Source organism: Ochlerotatus camptorhynchus, unplaced genomic scaffold (assembly GCF_037179485.1).
Source record: "Ochlerotatus camptorhynchus isolate MF236.1 unplaced genomic scaffold, CSIRO-AGI_Acam_v1.1 ptg000025l, whole genome shotgun sequence".
NCBI lineage: Eukaryota > Metazoa > Arthropoda > Insecta > Diptera > Culicidae > Ochlerotatus > Ochlerotatus camptorhynchus.
The window spans coordinates 1,886,956-1,902,583 of NW_027040517.1; the positions used below are offsets into that span (position 1 = coordinate 1,886,956).

General features: G+C 38.6%; 1 protein-coding gene across 5 annotated transcripts in view; it reads left to right on the forward strand.

Moving 5' to 3' along the window:
- Window positions 1-15,628, forward strand: part of LOC135707967 (F-box/LRR-repeat protein 16) — a 125,766-nt gene that overhangs the window by 105,117 nt on the left and 5,021 nt on the right. For all 5 annotated transcript variants that reach the window (XM_065229880.1, XM_065229909.1, XM_065229898.1 and 2 more), the window contains one exon: window positions 821-1,016. In XM_065229880.1, coding sequence (XP_065085952.1) covers window positions 821-1,016 — 196 coding nt within the window. The remainder of the gene's footprint in view (window positions 1-820; window positions 1,017-15,628) is intronic.

Below are 15,628 nucleotides of genomic sequence, written 5' to 3' on the forward strand. Positions count from 1 at the left end.
AATACGTACCGATTTAACTGTAGAAGACATGCAACAATATGCTTACAACGGTTTGTGCCAGCTTTACAGGAACATTTTAAAACCCAATTTTCGATTCCTTCGGCGATTTTCAGCTCAACCGTAAGGAACATGATTCGGATGAGATGACTGATGAACATAGCCAACAAAATCAACATACTCCGAACATCTGTTTATGTACCCCGATGGATACAATGTGTTGGGCTTCGAATACCGCAGATCCCTCCCGGATCGGTCGAACAGAATCCCCGACGTAATCAATTATATCGACCAACTTTATGTTAATGTCGATTACATCGCGATTATCCGCTGCACCACTGGTAACACATCTGAAAAAAAAAGTCCGGAAGTTAGTGATCATAGCCTGTGTACATAATCCTATTTGAATATTCGAAGCTTTTCTTGATTTAATCTTAATGATAGGTTAAATACGTAAAAGTTTAACAACCGCTGTACATTTTTACATGCAATGAAAAACAAACATCATCTCTGGTGAACACCGGACACCACTGGTTTGCCATCTTCTGCCAAAAAAATGCCAAAAATCCCTTTAACCATTACCATTCTTTGCGCAATTGCAATTCTTGATTGTCACAACAGATTTCCATTTTCTCCTTCACCGGTTTGCGCAGAAAAAACTGAAAGCTAAAAGCTTTAATGCTTCCTGTACCACTACCAAAACGGACTTGTACTCTGCCTTATACGTCGATAACGCCACCAAATATTACTTCTTGCCAAGATTTCAGTAAAATCATTATCAATATTAGAAACTAACATTTTTCTCAATTCTTCTTTTTTGCAGTACATTCGCTGCCCCATCTAACAGTATTATCGCTCTCTGGGTGCAGTAAAGTGACGGACGATGGCGTAGAGTTGATTGCGGAGAACCTGCAGAAGCTACGTGCGCTTGACCTATCCTGGTGTCCGCGGATAACGGACGCTGCCCTCGAGTACATTGCCTGTGATCTGAACCAGCTGGAGGAACTGACTCTCGATCGGTAAGATTTGGATTTTTAAGAATTATGAGATGGTAAGCCAAATGGTGCTTTTAAAAATACGGGGAAATGGGGTAAAACGCGCCAGCAGGGCAATACGCACAAACACAATAATTTGCTTAATATAGACACTATGATCAAATTTTTACTATTGCTGGGGGTTAAAAGCTATTCTGATAAAAATACTATATTCTAAACTCACACAAAAAAAAGTTTATTTGAGTGCCTTTTAACGGTTTGTTAGAGTTTGCATAGGCATAGGCAGAGTTTTCGTAACATTAGATATATTTATCAACTTGCAGCATTACTAGCTTCGTGATCTGTGTGAAAACGATTGTTTTCTGATCACAAATTAGCTTTTTAATGTACCAAGTTCTGAGTTGAGGGTGGGGCAATATGTGCCATGTGGTTGGTAGCTCCCAAGCAGACGTTTAAATTGTTGTTATGAGTTACGTAAAACAGGAGCCACAGAACCTGGGAACCTTATAAAAGTGTTCTAAATGGAACCTAAATGTATACTACCCGCAATAATAACGAACAGGAAAGCGTATAAATGTATGCAACCTAAATAACATCTAGTAAAAAGCAAAACACTTACACCTGCCAGTGGCGCATATTACCCAGCGAAAAATAAAAAAAAAGCTATTTTGAGAAGATTTTTTGTAAAATCCTTTTCTCGTTGTTTCTCATCAAGAAGACATTTCAGACTAATGGACGCGTGGTAATATAATGTTTATTTTTGATCAAAATGTAGTGAAAATCGATCATTTTCTTAGGGGGCGCATATTACCCCGCGTCACCTTAATGGAGGATTATTTGATCAAAATTAACAATTATTATTCTTGAATGATTCTACAATACACTCTACCCACCAATGACATTTATTTTCCCTTATACTAATCCCGATTATAGACATCGATTATATTAGACACGTTATGCTTTTTTGATTACATAATTATTTAAAAGCACTGTTCTGCAGAAACTGCATGAAAAACACTACGTTTACCATTACTAAGAAGAAGGAAAAATGTGGGTTAACTTAATTCGAATTTGCTACCAGAACATTTGTAGAACGTCTCAGCTGTGAGTTCGATTCGCTCTTCGAAGGAAACAGATTTTCCAGGGAAAGAAGCGGCATAGTTGTAGGTACATATCCTGTGACAATGCTTATTATATATGTTTTTTTCTTTTTTCTTAATTAAAAAGACTTTCATAATAATATGATATATTTGCAATCAGCCTTCTCTTGCTCATTATATTGAATATTATACTAGGACCCAAAATTACTAAGGCAGAGTGGAATCTGGCAACCGAGCTGGCCAGCAAAAGGAATAACAGCTTTCACTCTACCAGGGGCCTAAATGTCTAAAGTCTTCAAGGGACAGCCCTCTGGGGTTGTACGAAATGGTGACGTAGGACTACGTGGTCTTATATTATAATAAGTTATATGTTATTTGTGTAGGAATAGAAATTTGAGCGAGTTTCTCTCTGTTTATACTCGTTAGTATGATTTTTTTGTTCCCTTCAAACTAGGGAACAACGAATAGAAGATTAAGAATCACATAGGTGAAGACTAACTAACTCATTTTTTCCTTGTTTCAAGTTATTCCTCGGTTTACCTGGACCGAGGATTTATCCCTATCAACAAGGCATAAAAAGTAACAAGAACTAAGATTGTAACATGTGCATCAAACATGTCAGCAACTTCCCACGCTTGCTATATTTGCTGGTCTCATAAGTGGCACCATGCCGCGACGAGACAAGCTATTCCAAAAAACCTTTTTCAGTCATCGAACCCATTTGAGCAATGCAATGCATAAATGAGTTCGATGAATTGAACGAAACGCATTCAGCAATTCTCACCAAAAGGCAGAAGTGTCAAATAACACTTTGGTTCATTCTTTCCCACTCTTGGTATCGATCACCAACGATCGAGTAAATAGCGAAAATACATAGTGGCTTCAAGTGTCTCCATTCTCAGTACCATATGTAAAATATTGTTCAATAAAACATTCTTAGTTTAACTTTCGAAGCGAAAGGTTCGTTTTTAGTAACTGCAATATCACGTCATGAAAACGTCAAATGGCGAAATAGTGAAAACGTTAAAAGATGCGTTCCTTCGAGTACTAAAAAACCTGTTCCCCTAGTTTGAAGTAGTCAAGACTAGGAATCGGTGGTAGATCTTACATACCTTAACGTACCACGAAAAGGTGATCTACCCACGTTACGGGTGGATTTGTTTGTTTATTTCGACACTTTTGGACAATGATTGACATTTAACACTTTTTCAATAGTTTCTTGTTAAAAATCAACAGTTGGAAAACTTGCGTAGAAATATTTCTGATCGATTGGTGATAAAATTATTGAAATTGGTTCAGGGGCAACTGAGTTATTAACGTTCAAAATCTTTCATAATGTCGTTACATTCCATTTCCGGTTTTCCCAAAGTGTACTCCCATATAGAAATCACAGACGTCATCCTACGTCAAAAGTTCTTTCCATTGTAAGTAAGGTGACATTCTATTACTAACAATGAACATGTTTTCTCTTTCTATCAAACATACGAAAAATATTATTACAAACCTACTTACGGTACGTCCGCTACACAAATAACAGACCTCACTACACCAGTATACCTACGGTACGTACCGGGACCTGCTGACTCCCGAGAAAAGTTACGACCGCCGAAAGCACTCTGCTAATATTTAATTATAGTCATCCATTGAGAAAGCAATTTTCAGCAATCAAAAGCTAACTTGTTCTCTGGATTTTGCTTCCATGGTTCGTTTTTTTTCCTTGTTGTGCCATCACACCTCGTCTGAATTCTTCCAGCAAGAATAACACGTTGTACTTCGTTATATACGACAATTTCAAAGACTGATGGCTGTACGAAACGGTGTCTGATGTTGATGCCGATGGCACCAGATATGAAAGGAAGAGACGAGAGAATATAATTGAATTAATTAATAAATTTACAATTGTATTAAAACCTTGACAAACAGACTTCAATTGACTTGGTCATGGCGACGAAAGTTAAATTTTCTGGTCCTGTAAATACAAAATAACCTGCAGGAGTTGCCTTTACATGGTTTGACCTAGCTGCTATGCCGTGACATGCTTTATTACCGTGGGGTTAAGAGTGGTTCAAGTTGAAATCAGTTAGCAAAAAATTAATTTGGAGTGATTTATGTTTCTTCAATACATTTCTTGTATACAGAGTGATTCGGAGTAACCGTCACTTAATCGCTTGCATGAATTATCGATATCAGCATATTTCAGGTTTACCTTAATTACTACCCACATTTGTCACGAAATTGAATAACAGCTGGCACGCACGTTTTAGTTCCAGCACTTCTGGAGTCCTGGCGATGCGTTTAAGCTTTGATATTGAACGAATTTTCCAAGCATGGTTCCTCTGTAAATATAAATGTTTCATTCACTCTAAGAGATTCCAGCTTCTAAAAGATAACAAACGAATGTATACAGATTTATAACATCCTTCATTTTTCACGTCCATTTCTGCTTGAAATCGAAAACGAATACAATTTCTAATACCAACCGGTCAGCACTCGTGGTTATTTCAATTACCGTGGGAACGTAATTTGTGATTAGCCCCGGTCCCTTTCAAATTTTATCATTATTTATGTAAGGACCTTATATTTGGAATGACGTTTCCCATCCATCTAGTGATGGCCAATTTTCATCCGAATAATCGATTAATCGATTAACGAAACGAAAAGTATATATTTGAAATCGGTTATATCATGCCAATATAAACATTAACTTCTTCAGAGGATCATCACCCATCGTTTCAAACATATGCAGCCCTCTCATTGGTGGAAAAATGACAGCACAGCGAACACAAAATAATCGATTAGTTGTTAATAGAGTAATTAAAAAATGGGACATCTCTGATTTTGGTGTGCTTGTTTTGATAAAAAAAAAGTGCGTAAAATTTCATCCCTACCGAGGGGCAGCAAAACCACAAAATTACCTTGCATACGGGAGGTATTCATTGGATGAAAGAGACCATGAAAGAGATGATGTCATTACAATAAAATAGAAAGTTTTTCTTCCGACTGTTTTATCTAAGTATTCTTCTTTGCTAATACTACTAACAAGCTTGTACACAGTGATACTCTATTGTTTATTGTTTATTGTGTATTGTTTATTGAAAAATTCAACTGACAATTACTGTCTAAATGAATAAAACTTAAACTAAATAGTTACGGTCAACGGTACGGAAAAGACCAAGTAGCCGATGACGAAACACGTCAGCTGATACATTGAAGTCGAACATATAAAAAAAGTTGTTGAATTGCCGGCTGATTGCTCGAATTGGCTCGTGGTTCCAAAAACAGAAAGTCGCGTTGACGAAGAGACCTCTCAGGGGCATACATATTTAGCTGTGACAGCAGTGTTGGGCAGTCAATGTCACCTGTAAGCAGCTTTCCAGCGAACATAGCTTGAGCGACCGTCTGTCACACCTCTAATGGCTCGATTCCCAGGAGACGGCAACGCTCCTCGTACGGTGGCAAGTTCGTTGGGTCACGCCAGTTGAGGAAACGAAGAGCATATCTCACAAACTTGCGTTGAACGGATTCAATTCTAGTGATCCAGCTAGCATGGAAAGGGCACCAAACAACTGAACTTGACTCTAATAAGGATCGCACAAGCGAGCAGTAAAGTGACCTGAGACATAGCGGGTCACGAAACTCGTCGGCAATTTTAAAAATAAAGCCCAATTGTCGATTAGCTCTGGAGATGATGTCATTGTAGTGGATTCTGAAAGTGAGTCTGCAGTCCAAGGTAACGCTGAGATCCTTTATGTGCTCTACACGAGCAAGACAGCGTCCGTAGAGAACATAGTCAAACATGATTGGTTCGATTTTTCGGTGATAGGAAATAATGTTACATTTTCCTATGCTTAGACTCATCAAATTTCTTGAGCACCAGTCAGCAAAAATACCTAACATATTCTGGAGATCCCAGCAGTCCAAGAGGCTTTTAATAATTTTGTAGATTTTCGTATCGTCTGCATAGAAAACGCGGCATCCTGATGGTATCAGCAAGGCGACATCGTTTAAAAATATCGAAAATAGTAGCGGTCCTAGGTTACTGTCTTGCGGGACTCCCGAGTTGTTTGAGAAAACATCCGATGTACATGTACATAGCGATTCACCAAGTAAGATCTGAACCAATCCACAGCAGTTGACGAGATGCCAAGTATCTCCAGCTTGGCCAGCAAGATATTATGGTCCACCGTGTCAAATGCAGCTTTTAGATCCATATACGCAGTATCGACTTGCCATCCTGAATCCATGCATCGCAGACAGTTAGAAGTGAACTGCACCAGGTTCGTGGACACGGAGCGCTTCGGGTAGAAACCGTGTTGTTCTGTATCAATATAATTTTTGCAGCGTGCGAACAGAGCACCATTTATGATAATCTCGAACAGTTTTGAGCAGGCACACAGGGAGGTGATTCCACGATAATTTATGACATTCCGTTTATCTCCTTTTTTGTGTACTGGGAACAGATAAGAAAGTTTCCAGCGGCAGGGTAACTCACATTGCTGTGCCGAGAGATTGAATAGCCTCGCAAGTGGAAGGCAGAGATTGGCTACACAACGTTTAAGGTGATACTCTAAGGAAGCCTTAGCGTGAAACTTCAAAGGCACAAATGTCAGCTTCCACAAAACATACAAATTTGAAATTGCTACTCCTTGTTTGCTGTGCTACTACAAACAGAGAGTTGCAATTTCAAATTTGTATGTTTTGTGGAAGCTGACATTTGTGCCTTTGAAGTTTCACGCTAAGGCTTCCTTAGAGTATCACCTTAAACTATATACTCATTTTACCCATTGAGCAATTCCTAATGTATACATGTGAAATCGATGACAGTTACTCTGAATCACCCGCGAGCATTAGAGTGTGTCAAAATAGGTTAATCCTGCAATTTCAACCACTACCCCTGGAATGTTAGTTTGGGGGGTCAGAAACATGCTGCCAAAATTTGAAGTCTTTTGGTTCACGGGAACACCTCGCTCAAAAGACTTGAAGTTTGTATGGGAAAAATCGTCAAAATATATAGGGGAACGAGCCACTTTCACATTCACGACTCTAGGTGGCGCTGTTGTTAGTCCATTTTCTTCGTGTTCAAAATGTATAACCTTTGGAGTATTGGGAACATCTTGGCTGCAGACCGGATGTTATTAGCGTTTCCAATGAACACCACCTGCCTTACTTTTGGTGAGGGCCTAACGCGCTTTGTGCGGTTTCTATTGTCGGTCAAGTTGGACACCGGAAAACCCCACACGTGACATTCGATTTTACTCTCGTTCTGTACGTTAAACATAACATCGGATATACTGCGCATTATAGTGCATGATTGTCCGAAAACAGTGCAATATGTCCGACACTATGTTTAACCTTCTTAATGATTTAGAAAAAAGTTACACATTGTGAATTAGCGAGTCAAAAAAAGACCCAAACTGCAACTCACTCAAATGAAAGCTAAAGGTTCCTAGAATGGCATTCAACCCAGGATTTCTCCAATTTACCCATTTAGGCTACCTGGTACCGGTTTCGATAGGGCACAGAAGGACACTTCCAAAACCTCATGTACTGCACACTTAGAAAAAATCATGTAAATTTAGGTGCTCTGAGACTGACATATACGAGCGTCAATTTTGACATAAATTTGTGTCATAACAGACGCGAAATATAGCTTAATCAAACGTACTTTTCATCGAGCAACGAACTTTTCAGTCTCGGAGCACTTAAAATTACAAGGCACGTTTGTTTACGTTTCATATTTTATGTCATAGATGGATTCTGTCAAGTGTAAAATAAGTTTTTTCTAAGTGTGTGGTATCTTCCAACGGCTCAAAGTTTTTGGTTTTTCATCCAGAAGAAAATAGACATCATACCATGGACCAATAGGTGGATCTAAGCACATGTAGATACCCGGAACTGGCTCCGGCAGGGTTTCAAATAGAACACTTCCAAAACCTCATGTACTGGTACCGTTCGACGGCTCAAAATTTATGATTTTTCATCCGGAAGTAAATAGAGATCATGCCACGAACACACAGGTGGATATAGTCACATGTGGATACCTGGAACTTGGTGCGTCAGGGCCCTAAATAGAACACTTCGAGAACCTCATGTACTGGTACCGTTCGACGGCTCAAAATTTATGATTTTTCATCCAGAAGTAAATCGGAATCATGCCACGGACCAAAAAGTAGGTTTGGCCACATTGGCCAGAACCGGTTCCGGAAGGGCTCAAAAAGGATACTACCTAAGCCTTATGTACTGGTATCGTCCGATGACTCAAAATGTATGATTGTTTTAATCCAGAAGTAAATAGACATCATTCCATGGCCCTAAAGGTGGATCTAGTCACATCCCAATACCCGGAAGAGCCCAAAAAAAACTTGATGTCTATTTACTTCTTGATGAAAAATAATACATTTTGTTTTATGGGCCGTGCCGGAACCGCCGTCGGACGGTACTAGTACATGATGTTTTGGAAGTCTCCTTTTTGGGACCCTGCCAGAATAGTTTTTGGGTATCCGCATGTGGCCAAATTCATCTGTTTGTTTATGGCATGATATCTATTTACTTCTGGATGAAAGATCGTAAATGTTGAGCCATCGGACGCTTCCAACATGAGGTGCTTTTTGGGGAACCGGTTCCAGGTATCCAGATGTAGCCAGATCCACATTTTGGTCCATGGCATGATGTATATTTACTTCTGGAAGAAAAATCATAAATTTTTCGGCATTTACTTTTGCTGATATCTCTGCAAAAAAGTAGAAGGATCTGTGCCTAGGGGCACGTACGGAAGCTTGACGTAGGACCGCTAGTGGACGAAACAAATGTGAAGAGCATTTAGTTCTTTTAACTGATTGATCATCTATTATCTTAACTCTTTCCGTTTTTGAATTGTAGGCATACCAAATTTGAAGTATTTTTTTTTTCGAAGAGAAAGTTGATGAAGAGAATCGATCAAAATCACCTGCACCCCTGCTTCCAAGTTTGGTTACAAGATTACAACTCTGGAGACCATTTTGTGTGGTCGTTGAGGGCGTGTGGTTCTGAATATGGACAAACAGGCACAGATAAATTATACTCCAACTCTTTACTGTAATGAGCTTGTTGGCCCTAAAAAGGCGGTTTTTAGCCTAAGTTGGTGATGACTTAACCTCCGCAACGGTACAGATTACGTCTCTGTCTCTGGCGTGTTCAGAGTAGGTGACAGCATCACGGATCACATTGTTTAGGAACACCTTCAGCACACCTCGTGTTTTCCCGTAGATCTGACCGGAGATACGTTTGACACCGCCACGGCGAGCCAGACAACAAATGGAGGGTATCACGAATAACCTTGCGATGATGCTTGGCGCCTCCTTTACCACGACAAGTCATTGTTGCTTGTTAGGTAGAAGAGTGGACTACCTTACCTGCCCTGCTAGACAGCAGCGCTCTTTTATATCTTTTCAGGTTAAAACAGAATGATGTGCAACCAAGTGGTACTCGATTATGACGACTGGGTTTGGGAAGAACGTTTATTTCATGAAAACAGTGATGACATCATCACTTTTTATTTGTACATTGGACAATGCTTGACATTACCACTTTTTGAATAGTTTCCTGCTGAAAATCAGCATTGCTATTGATGCGTTTAAATATTTCTGATCGATTGGTTATAAAATTATTGAAATTGCAACAAGGACAGCTGAGCTATTAATGTTCAAAATCTTTCATAATTTTGTTACATGTCCATTTTCGGTTTTCACAAAGTGTACCCCCATATAGAAATCACAGACGTAGTCCTACGTCAATATCTGTTTGTTAGCTGATATTTCATCAAAATGTTATTTGTTAGCTTAGTCTCGGTAATTGTTTTACTGAATCTCAGCAAAATAAATTGCAGAACCTCTCGGCTGTTGGAATCTCGGCGAAAAAATTTAAGTGTGTACACACTTCATCTAGCTCGGTAAAATCTCTAACAGCCGATTACCTCGGCATTTACTTTTGCTGATACATCTGCAAAATATCTGTTTGTTAGCTGATATCTCAGAAAAATGCTATTTGTTAGCTGAGTCTCGGCAATTGTTTTACTGAACCTCAGCAAAATAAATTGCAGAACTACTCGGCTGTTGGAATCTCGGCGAATTTTTTAAAGTGTGTACACACTTAATCTAGCTCGGTAAAATCTCTAACAGCCGATTAACTCGGCATATACTTTTGCTGATATCTCTTGATAAATTTTGAGCAGAGTGCCATTCTAGGACGCGGTTCAAACATTAATTTTTGGGAGCCAGTTGTAGTCTGACTCATTTTAGACCCTAATGCACAAGTGTCACTTTTTTGTAGCGCCACTCCTAGAGATCGCTGACAGCAAAATTTTCGTTTCCGAAAGTTAAGAAAAGTATACAAATTTCAGGTCTCTATCATTCATTTCGTTACAAAATATCTGCTGGAAAAAAGATAAAACCCTCGATAGAACCCACTTCAAATAACCGAAGCTTTGTCCTTGAGCTAAAAGTGAAACGTTTGGACATTTTCACCCACAGTAAGGTAATGAATGTTGGTTGGACCTATCCAAAAATGAATCATGGTTGGACCTATTTTTACTAGCGCTAATTTTGTCAATATGTTATAAGAATATTCTTCTAAAAGCTCATAGCTACAAACAAAAGGAGCTTTTAATGATTACCATATATTTTATAATATTTTTTCTAATAATTTCGGTTTTATAATATTTTTAAAAATAGTCCAATTTTAATTCATTTTCTCATTATCATGGCTATGGCCAGCGTGATCCTGGCTATTCCTAATAACTGCCATTGAATTGGTGGTTGAATTTTAATCAGATTTAAGGCATGATGGCTTTTGACCATAGGTAAAAAGTGGCCACTTCTCCGGAGGGTATCGAAACATGACCAGGTGTGGCCAATGTGGCCCTGGGCCTCCAAATGACTACAATTGAACTAGTTTTTGAACCCTAATGTGATTTGAGGTGTCACATGATGAGTATTATTCTTTTGAAGTCAGAATTAATTTTACACACTTAAATTTTTTCGCCGAGATTCCAACAGCCGAGTAGTTCTGCAATTTATTTCGCTGAGATTCAGTAAAACAATTGCCGAGACTCAGCTAACAAATTAGATTTTGCTGAGATCTCAGTTAACAAACATATAATTTGCAGACATATCAGCATAAGAAAATGACGAGGCAATCGGGTGTTGGAGATTTTACCGAGTTAGATTAAGTGTGTATGCCCCATATAAACCGGAGCATGTTCCGGCCACATTTCCTAAACCGGTTGACCGATTCAAAAAAAAAAGGTCAAAAGTACTCTATGGTACCTGGTATTAACCTTTCATTTGTCGGTTCTTGCGTCCAATTTGGTTTAGTGGTTGCCGAAACATATCCCAACAAACAATTTGAGCTGATTAAAAGCTGGATAAGCAATTTTTCAGCTGAAGAAGCAAATATTTGCCTGAATAAGCTCTTATTCAACATTCAATGTTTGTTGGGATATCTTAATAAATTTGTCATTACACACAGTTAATTTATTTCACCGAGGACGTCATTTTTTTGTCGAGTATCAAACAGCTGAGATTTCGTAAAAAATGTCGGTAAAAGTTCAGTTTACCGAGAAATTACTTCGGTACACGATTACCGATATATCCTGAATTAACATAGCCGAATTTCGGTAAAATGCTTTCCATTTAGCAGAACTGATCCGCAAAATGTTTAATTAAATTTGATGGTTTATTTTTCCTATCCACATATCCGTAGGCAAATGTGTTGACTCTATAGTTTATATATGAAATATCAAGATCAAATTCTTAGTTTTTTTCAAATAACGATTCAGAACCAGCTGCAAGGTCAACGGAACAATACCTTCGGCCATGTCATGCATTACACCATGTATGTAATTTTCTCAGACATGGAAATTGTTTAATTCATTTAATATGCACCCTTGAGCATGCAATCCACATTCCGTTGATGTAATTTCGTCTGACTGCAGTTTTTTGACGTAGAACTACGTCTTTGTCGACTTTACTGGGGTGCAAAACAAAAAATATGTTTGGTGAAATAGTGTTAGGTTTTGAACGCTTGTTACTTTGTCATTTATAAATGAAATTTAAATCCAAATACGCCAATCGATAGGATATTACATTACGAACCTGGTGAAATAAATATTTTCCAATTTTCCTTAATAAAACTTTTGAAAAATGTGCAAATGATAATTTTATCACTGTTTTCATGAAATAAGCGTTTTTTCCCAAACCCAGTCATCATAATCGAGTACCACTTGGTTGCACATCGTACTGAAAAGATATAAAACAGCGCTTCTGTCGCGTTTCTGCTCATTACCGCTTCGGACGGCGTGGCGCTTGGTCCTGCAGTAAGTAGGAGCAAGTCAGTGGTTCAAGGTGATTTGGGTTCGGTTCAACTAAGGGGCTGTTCATGAACTACGAGGGGAGGGGGGGGCAAGGGAGCAAGAGTCCCAAAAATTGTCTACTTAGTTAATTAACAGCCCCTAATACGAAACATGGAAAATTAATTCATGCAACCCCCCCCCCCCCCCCTCTAGAACGACAACCTGCACCTAAACTACGATGTAGTAAAAAAGGTTTAATTCCGTTAACTTTTTTACCCAGCGAGCTTCGAATTTGATACAAAAAATCGCTCACAATATTTTGATGTTATTCTGTGGGTGAAATACAACATATCTGGAACCTCTATATATGCAATTAGATAAACATCCGAAGTCCATCCTTTTTTACATATTTTGCACAAAAGATACTTTCTGCCCCGCCCCATTCATAAAAAAACGGTGGAAATCCTGCCCAGAGCGGGACTTAGAAAGTATTTTTGTGCAGAATATGTAAAAAAGGAGGGACGTCGGATGTTAACCCAAATGCATATACCGTGCATCATAGAGAAAGAAGCTCTATCTACTGTTTCCAACTATCGCAATTACTCAGGAATGCTTGTGTGATTACGAACCCGCGTTTCAATAAAATCCTATTTTGAGAACATTGTTCATTCTTTAGTATTATTAGAAACTAGAAAGTTAGACTTTTTCACCAAACACACCTTTTCATGTTCATATGTAACATTCATAGAAAAAACACAGCATACATTTAGACGCAATGCGAAAATTACATGAATAGGTCCAACCAAAATCCATTACCCTACAACGGGGCAAGAAGAAACGCGTGGCGAAGTTGAAACGGTAGATGTAGCTCTTAGCGGAAGTGAATAATCATTGAGATTATTTCTCATATAGTTTGCGGACAATGCCTCTCAAAAATAATTACAGTGAATATTCACTTCCACTAAGAGAGATACGTACTGTTTCAGGTTGCACCGGTGTACCTTAACTATGATGTTTACTATCAAGCATTAAACAGGTGCAGAACCAATAGCTGAATCCCCTAATTTTCAATTAATGTTGTACTAAGCACCTACTTATTGGAAACCAAACGTTTAATTTGAGAAAAGTCACAGTATGCAATCATTATACGAATACGCTGATGATGCATGGTAATTTTATGTTAGGGTTGTCCTCCAAATTGGAGAACAAAGAGGTGTTTAAACCCCGTATGATCGTTATACCCCTTCCTCCCCTACTTCGTTGACATATGAACATTTTGTTCAATATTTAAAGTACCGTCTACTGACAGGTAAAACAACTGCCTGTTGCGTTATCATAAAATGCAATCTTCACTTTCGTCTCTGCTTCAGAAACCTAATTTAAAACTAATGATAGAGCTTCTGAAAAAAATAATGTATTTTTGGCAATTGTTTTATTCCACAACATGCCTGGCGTTTTTGTGTACTATACTGAGGTGCAAATCAACAAAAAATGTTTGACGAAATAGTGTCAGTTTCTATTGTAGTCGATGTCGATGTCAAATTTAGTGTACATTTATCACAGCAAAATAACTCAACATTGTTCAACCCAAGGTAGTTATGTAGGGAAAATTCTGTCAATTCTTAACCATTACATTAAATTTAAATACATTATCTCATGCGTAAGATGAGCCGTGGTCTGATTATGCTAATGAATTGTCACGAGTTTTGAACCATAACCGAAACATTCAAATACTTTAAGATAAAGTATAATAATCAAAAATGCATGACATACATCAATTTTGCGTAGTTCTACGTCATACTGCGGTCGTGTCTAGGACACAACCCTTTAATTTTTTTTTTCTTTGATTTGTTTTCCGTCGATCTTGTTTTCCGTGCTGAGCACCAATGCTACCGACGCCAGGAAGGCAGCTCCCACACCTGGACCCTACCTATCGACCCATCACAACTCATGAACCGGGGACCAACGGCTTTACTTTCCTTCCGAAGGAAGGCGTGATCAGAGATGTTATTCCTCAGAAAATCCCGGCGGCGCCGACTGGGATTGAACCCAGGCCTGCTGGAGTGAGAGGTAATCACGCTTACCACTACACCACCGGCGCCGCTACGTCTGACTGCAGTTGTTGCATTTTGGTTCCATACCAAGCCTAGGTTCTAATCGGATGTTGGGAATGTGGATCTTCCTTAAACATTGGTCTTGAAATGGTGCAAATCCTGCAGACAAAATTGGCTCCTGGTCCCAGTAAAGTGAACACATCGTGTACTGCTAAGTTGCCACCAACAAACGCCGCCATCGATGCTCTAAGAACGATTCAGAGCCATAGTACACCGTAACACCAGTTTCAAGCTTTTTCATGTCTGGTACCAATGGTTGCAATATTTTATTGTAACTATACTTTTTAGCATCGACCGAGGTACAATATATTAATGGGAAAATACTCTTGGGAGAACTGTTATACTTGTCAGGAAAGTTCTGCACACTTCAAAGCATCAAAAAATTTGAGTGCCTGAAACATTTTGTTATATTCCCATTATTGAAACGATCTAACTGATCTTTAGAAACCCGTAGATTCGAAAACTTCTGGAGGAATCTGAAAATGAACTGAAATCGGTTGACACAATGGAAGAATTCAGCTCTTTTTGTACTGAAGAAGCCTATCAAGCCATTTTTTTTTTTGACAAGCACCCTGCGTTATCCGATTGAGTATATACCAGGATGATGTGTAACTAGGAAATGCGTTGAGCAATAGAGCCAGTATTAACAAAGTATCATGCTTTTCTTTCATAATCCATGGATTCTGAAAGAAAGGCATGATACTTTGTTATTACCGGCTCTACTGCTCAACGCATTTCCTAGTTCCACATCATTCTGGTATATACTCAATCGGATAACGTTGGGGTGCTTGTGAAAAAAAAATACTGTCTTGATAGGCTTCTCCAGTACAAAAAGAGCTGAATTCTTTCGTTGTGCCAATCGATTTCAGTTCATTTTCAGATTCCTCCAGAAGTTTTCGATTCTACGGGTTTCTAAAGATCAGTTTGATCGTTTCGATAATGGGAATATAGGAAAATGTTTCAGGCACTCGAATTTTTTTGATGCTTTCCTTGCACATGACGGAAATCTTCGCGATAGGATAATTTTTTTTCCGTTGGCTCAGGAACTGATACTGCCATTTTCTTCAATAATTTAGTTCTTTTGGGATATGTCAT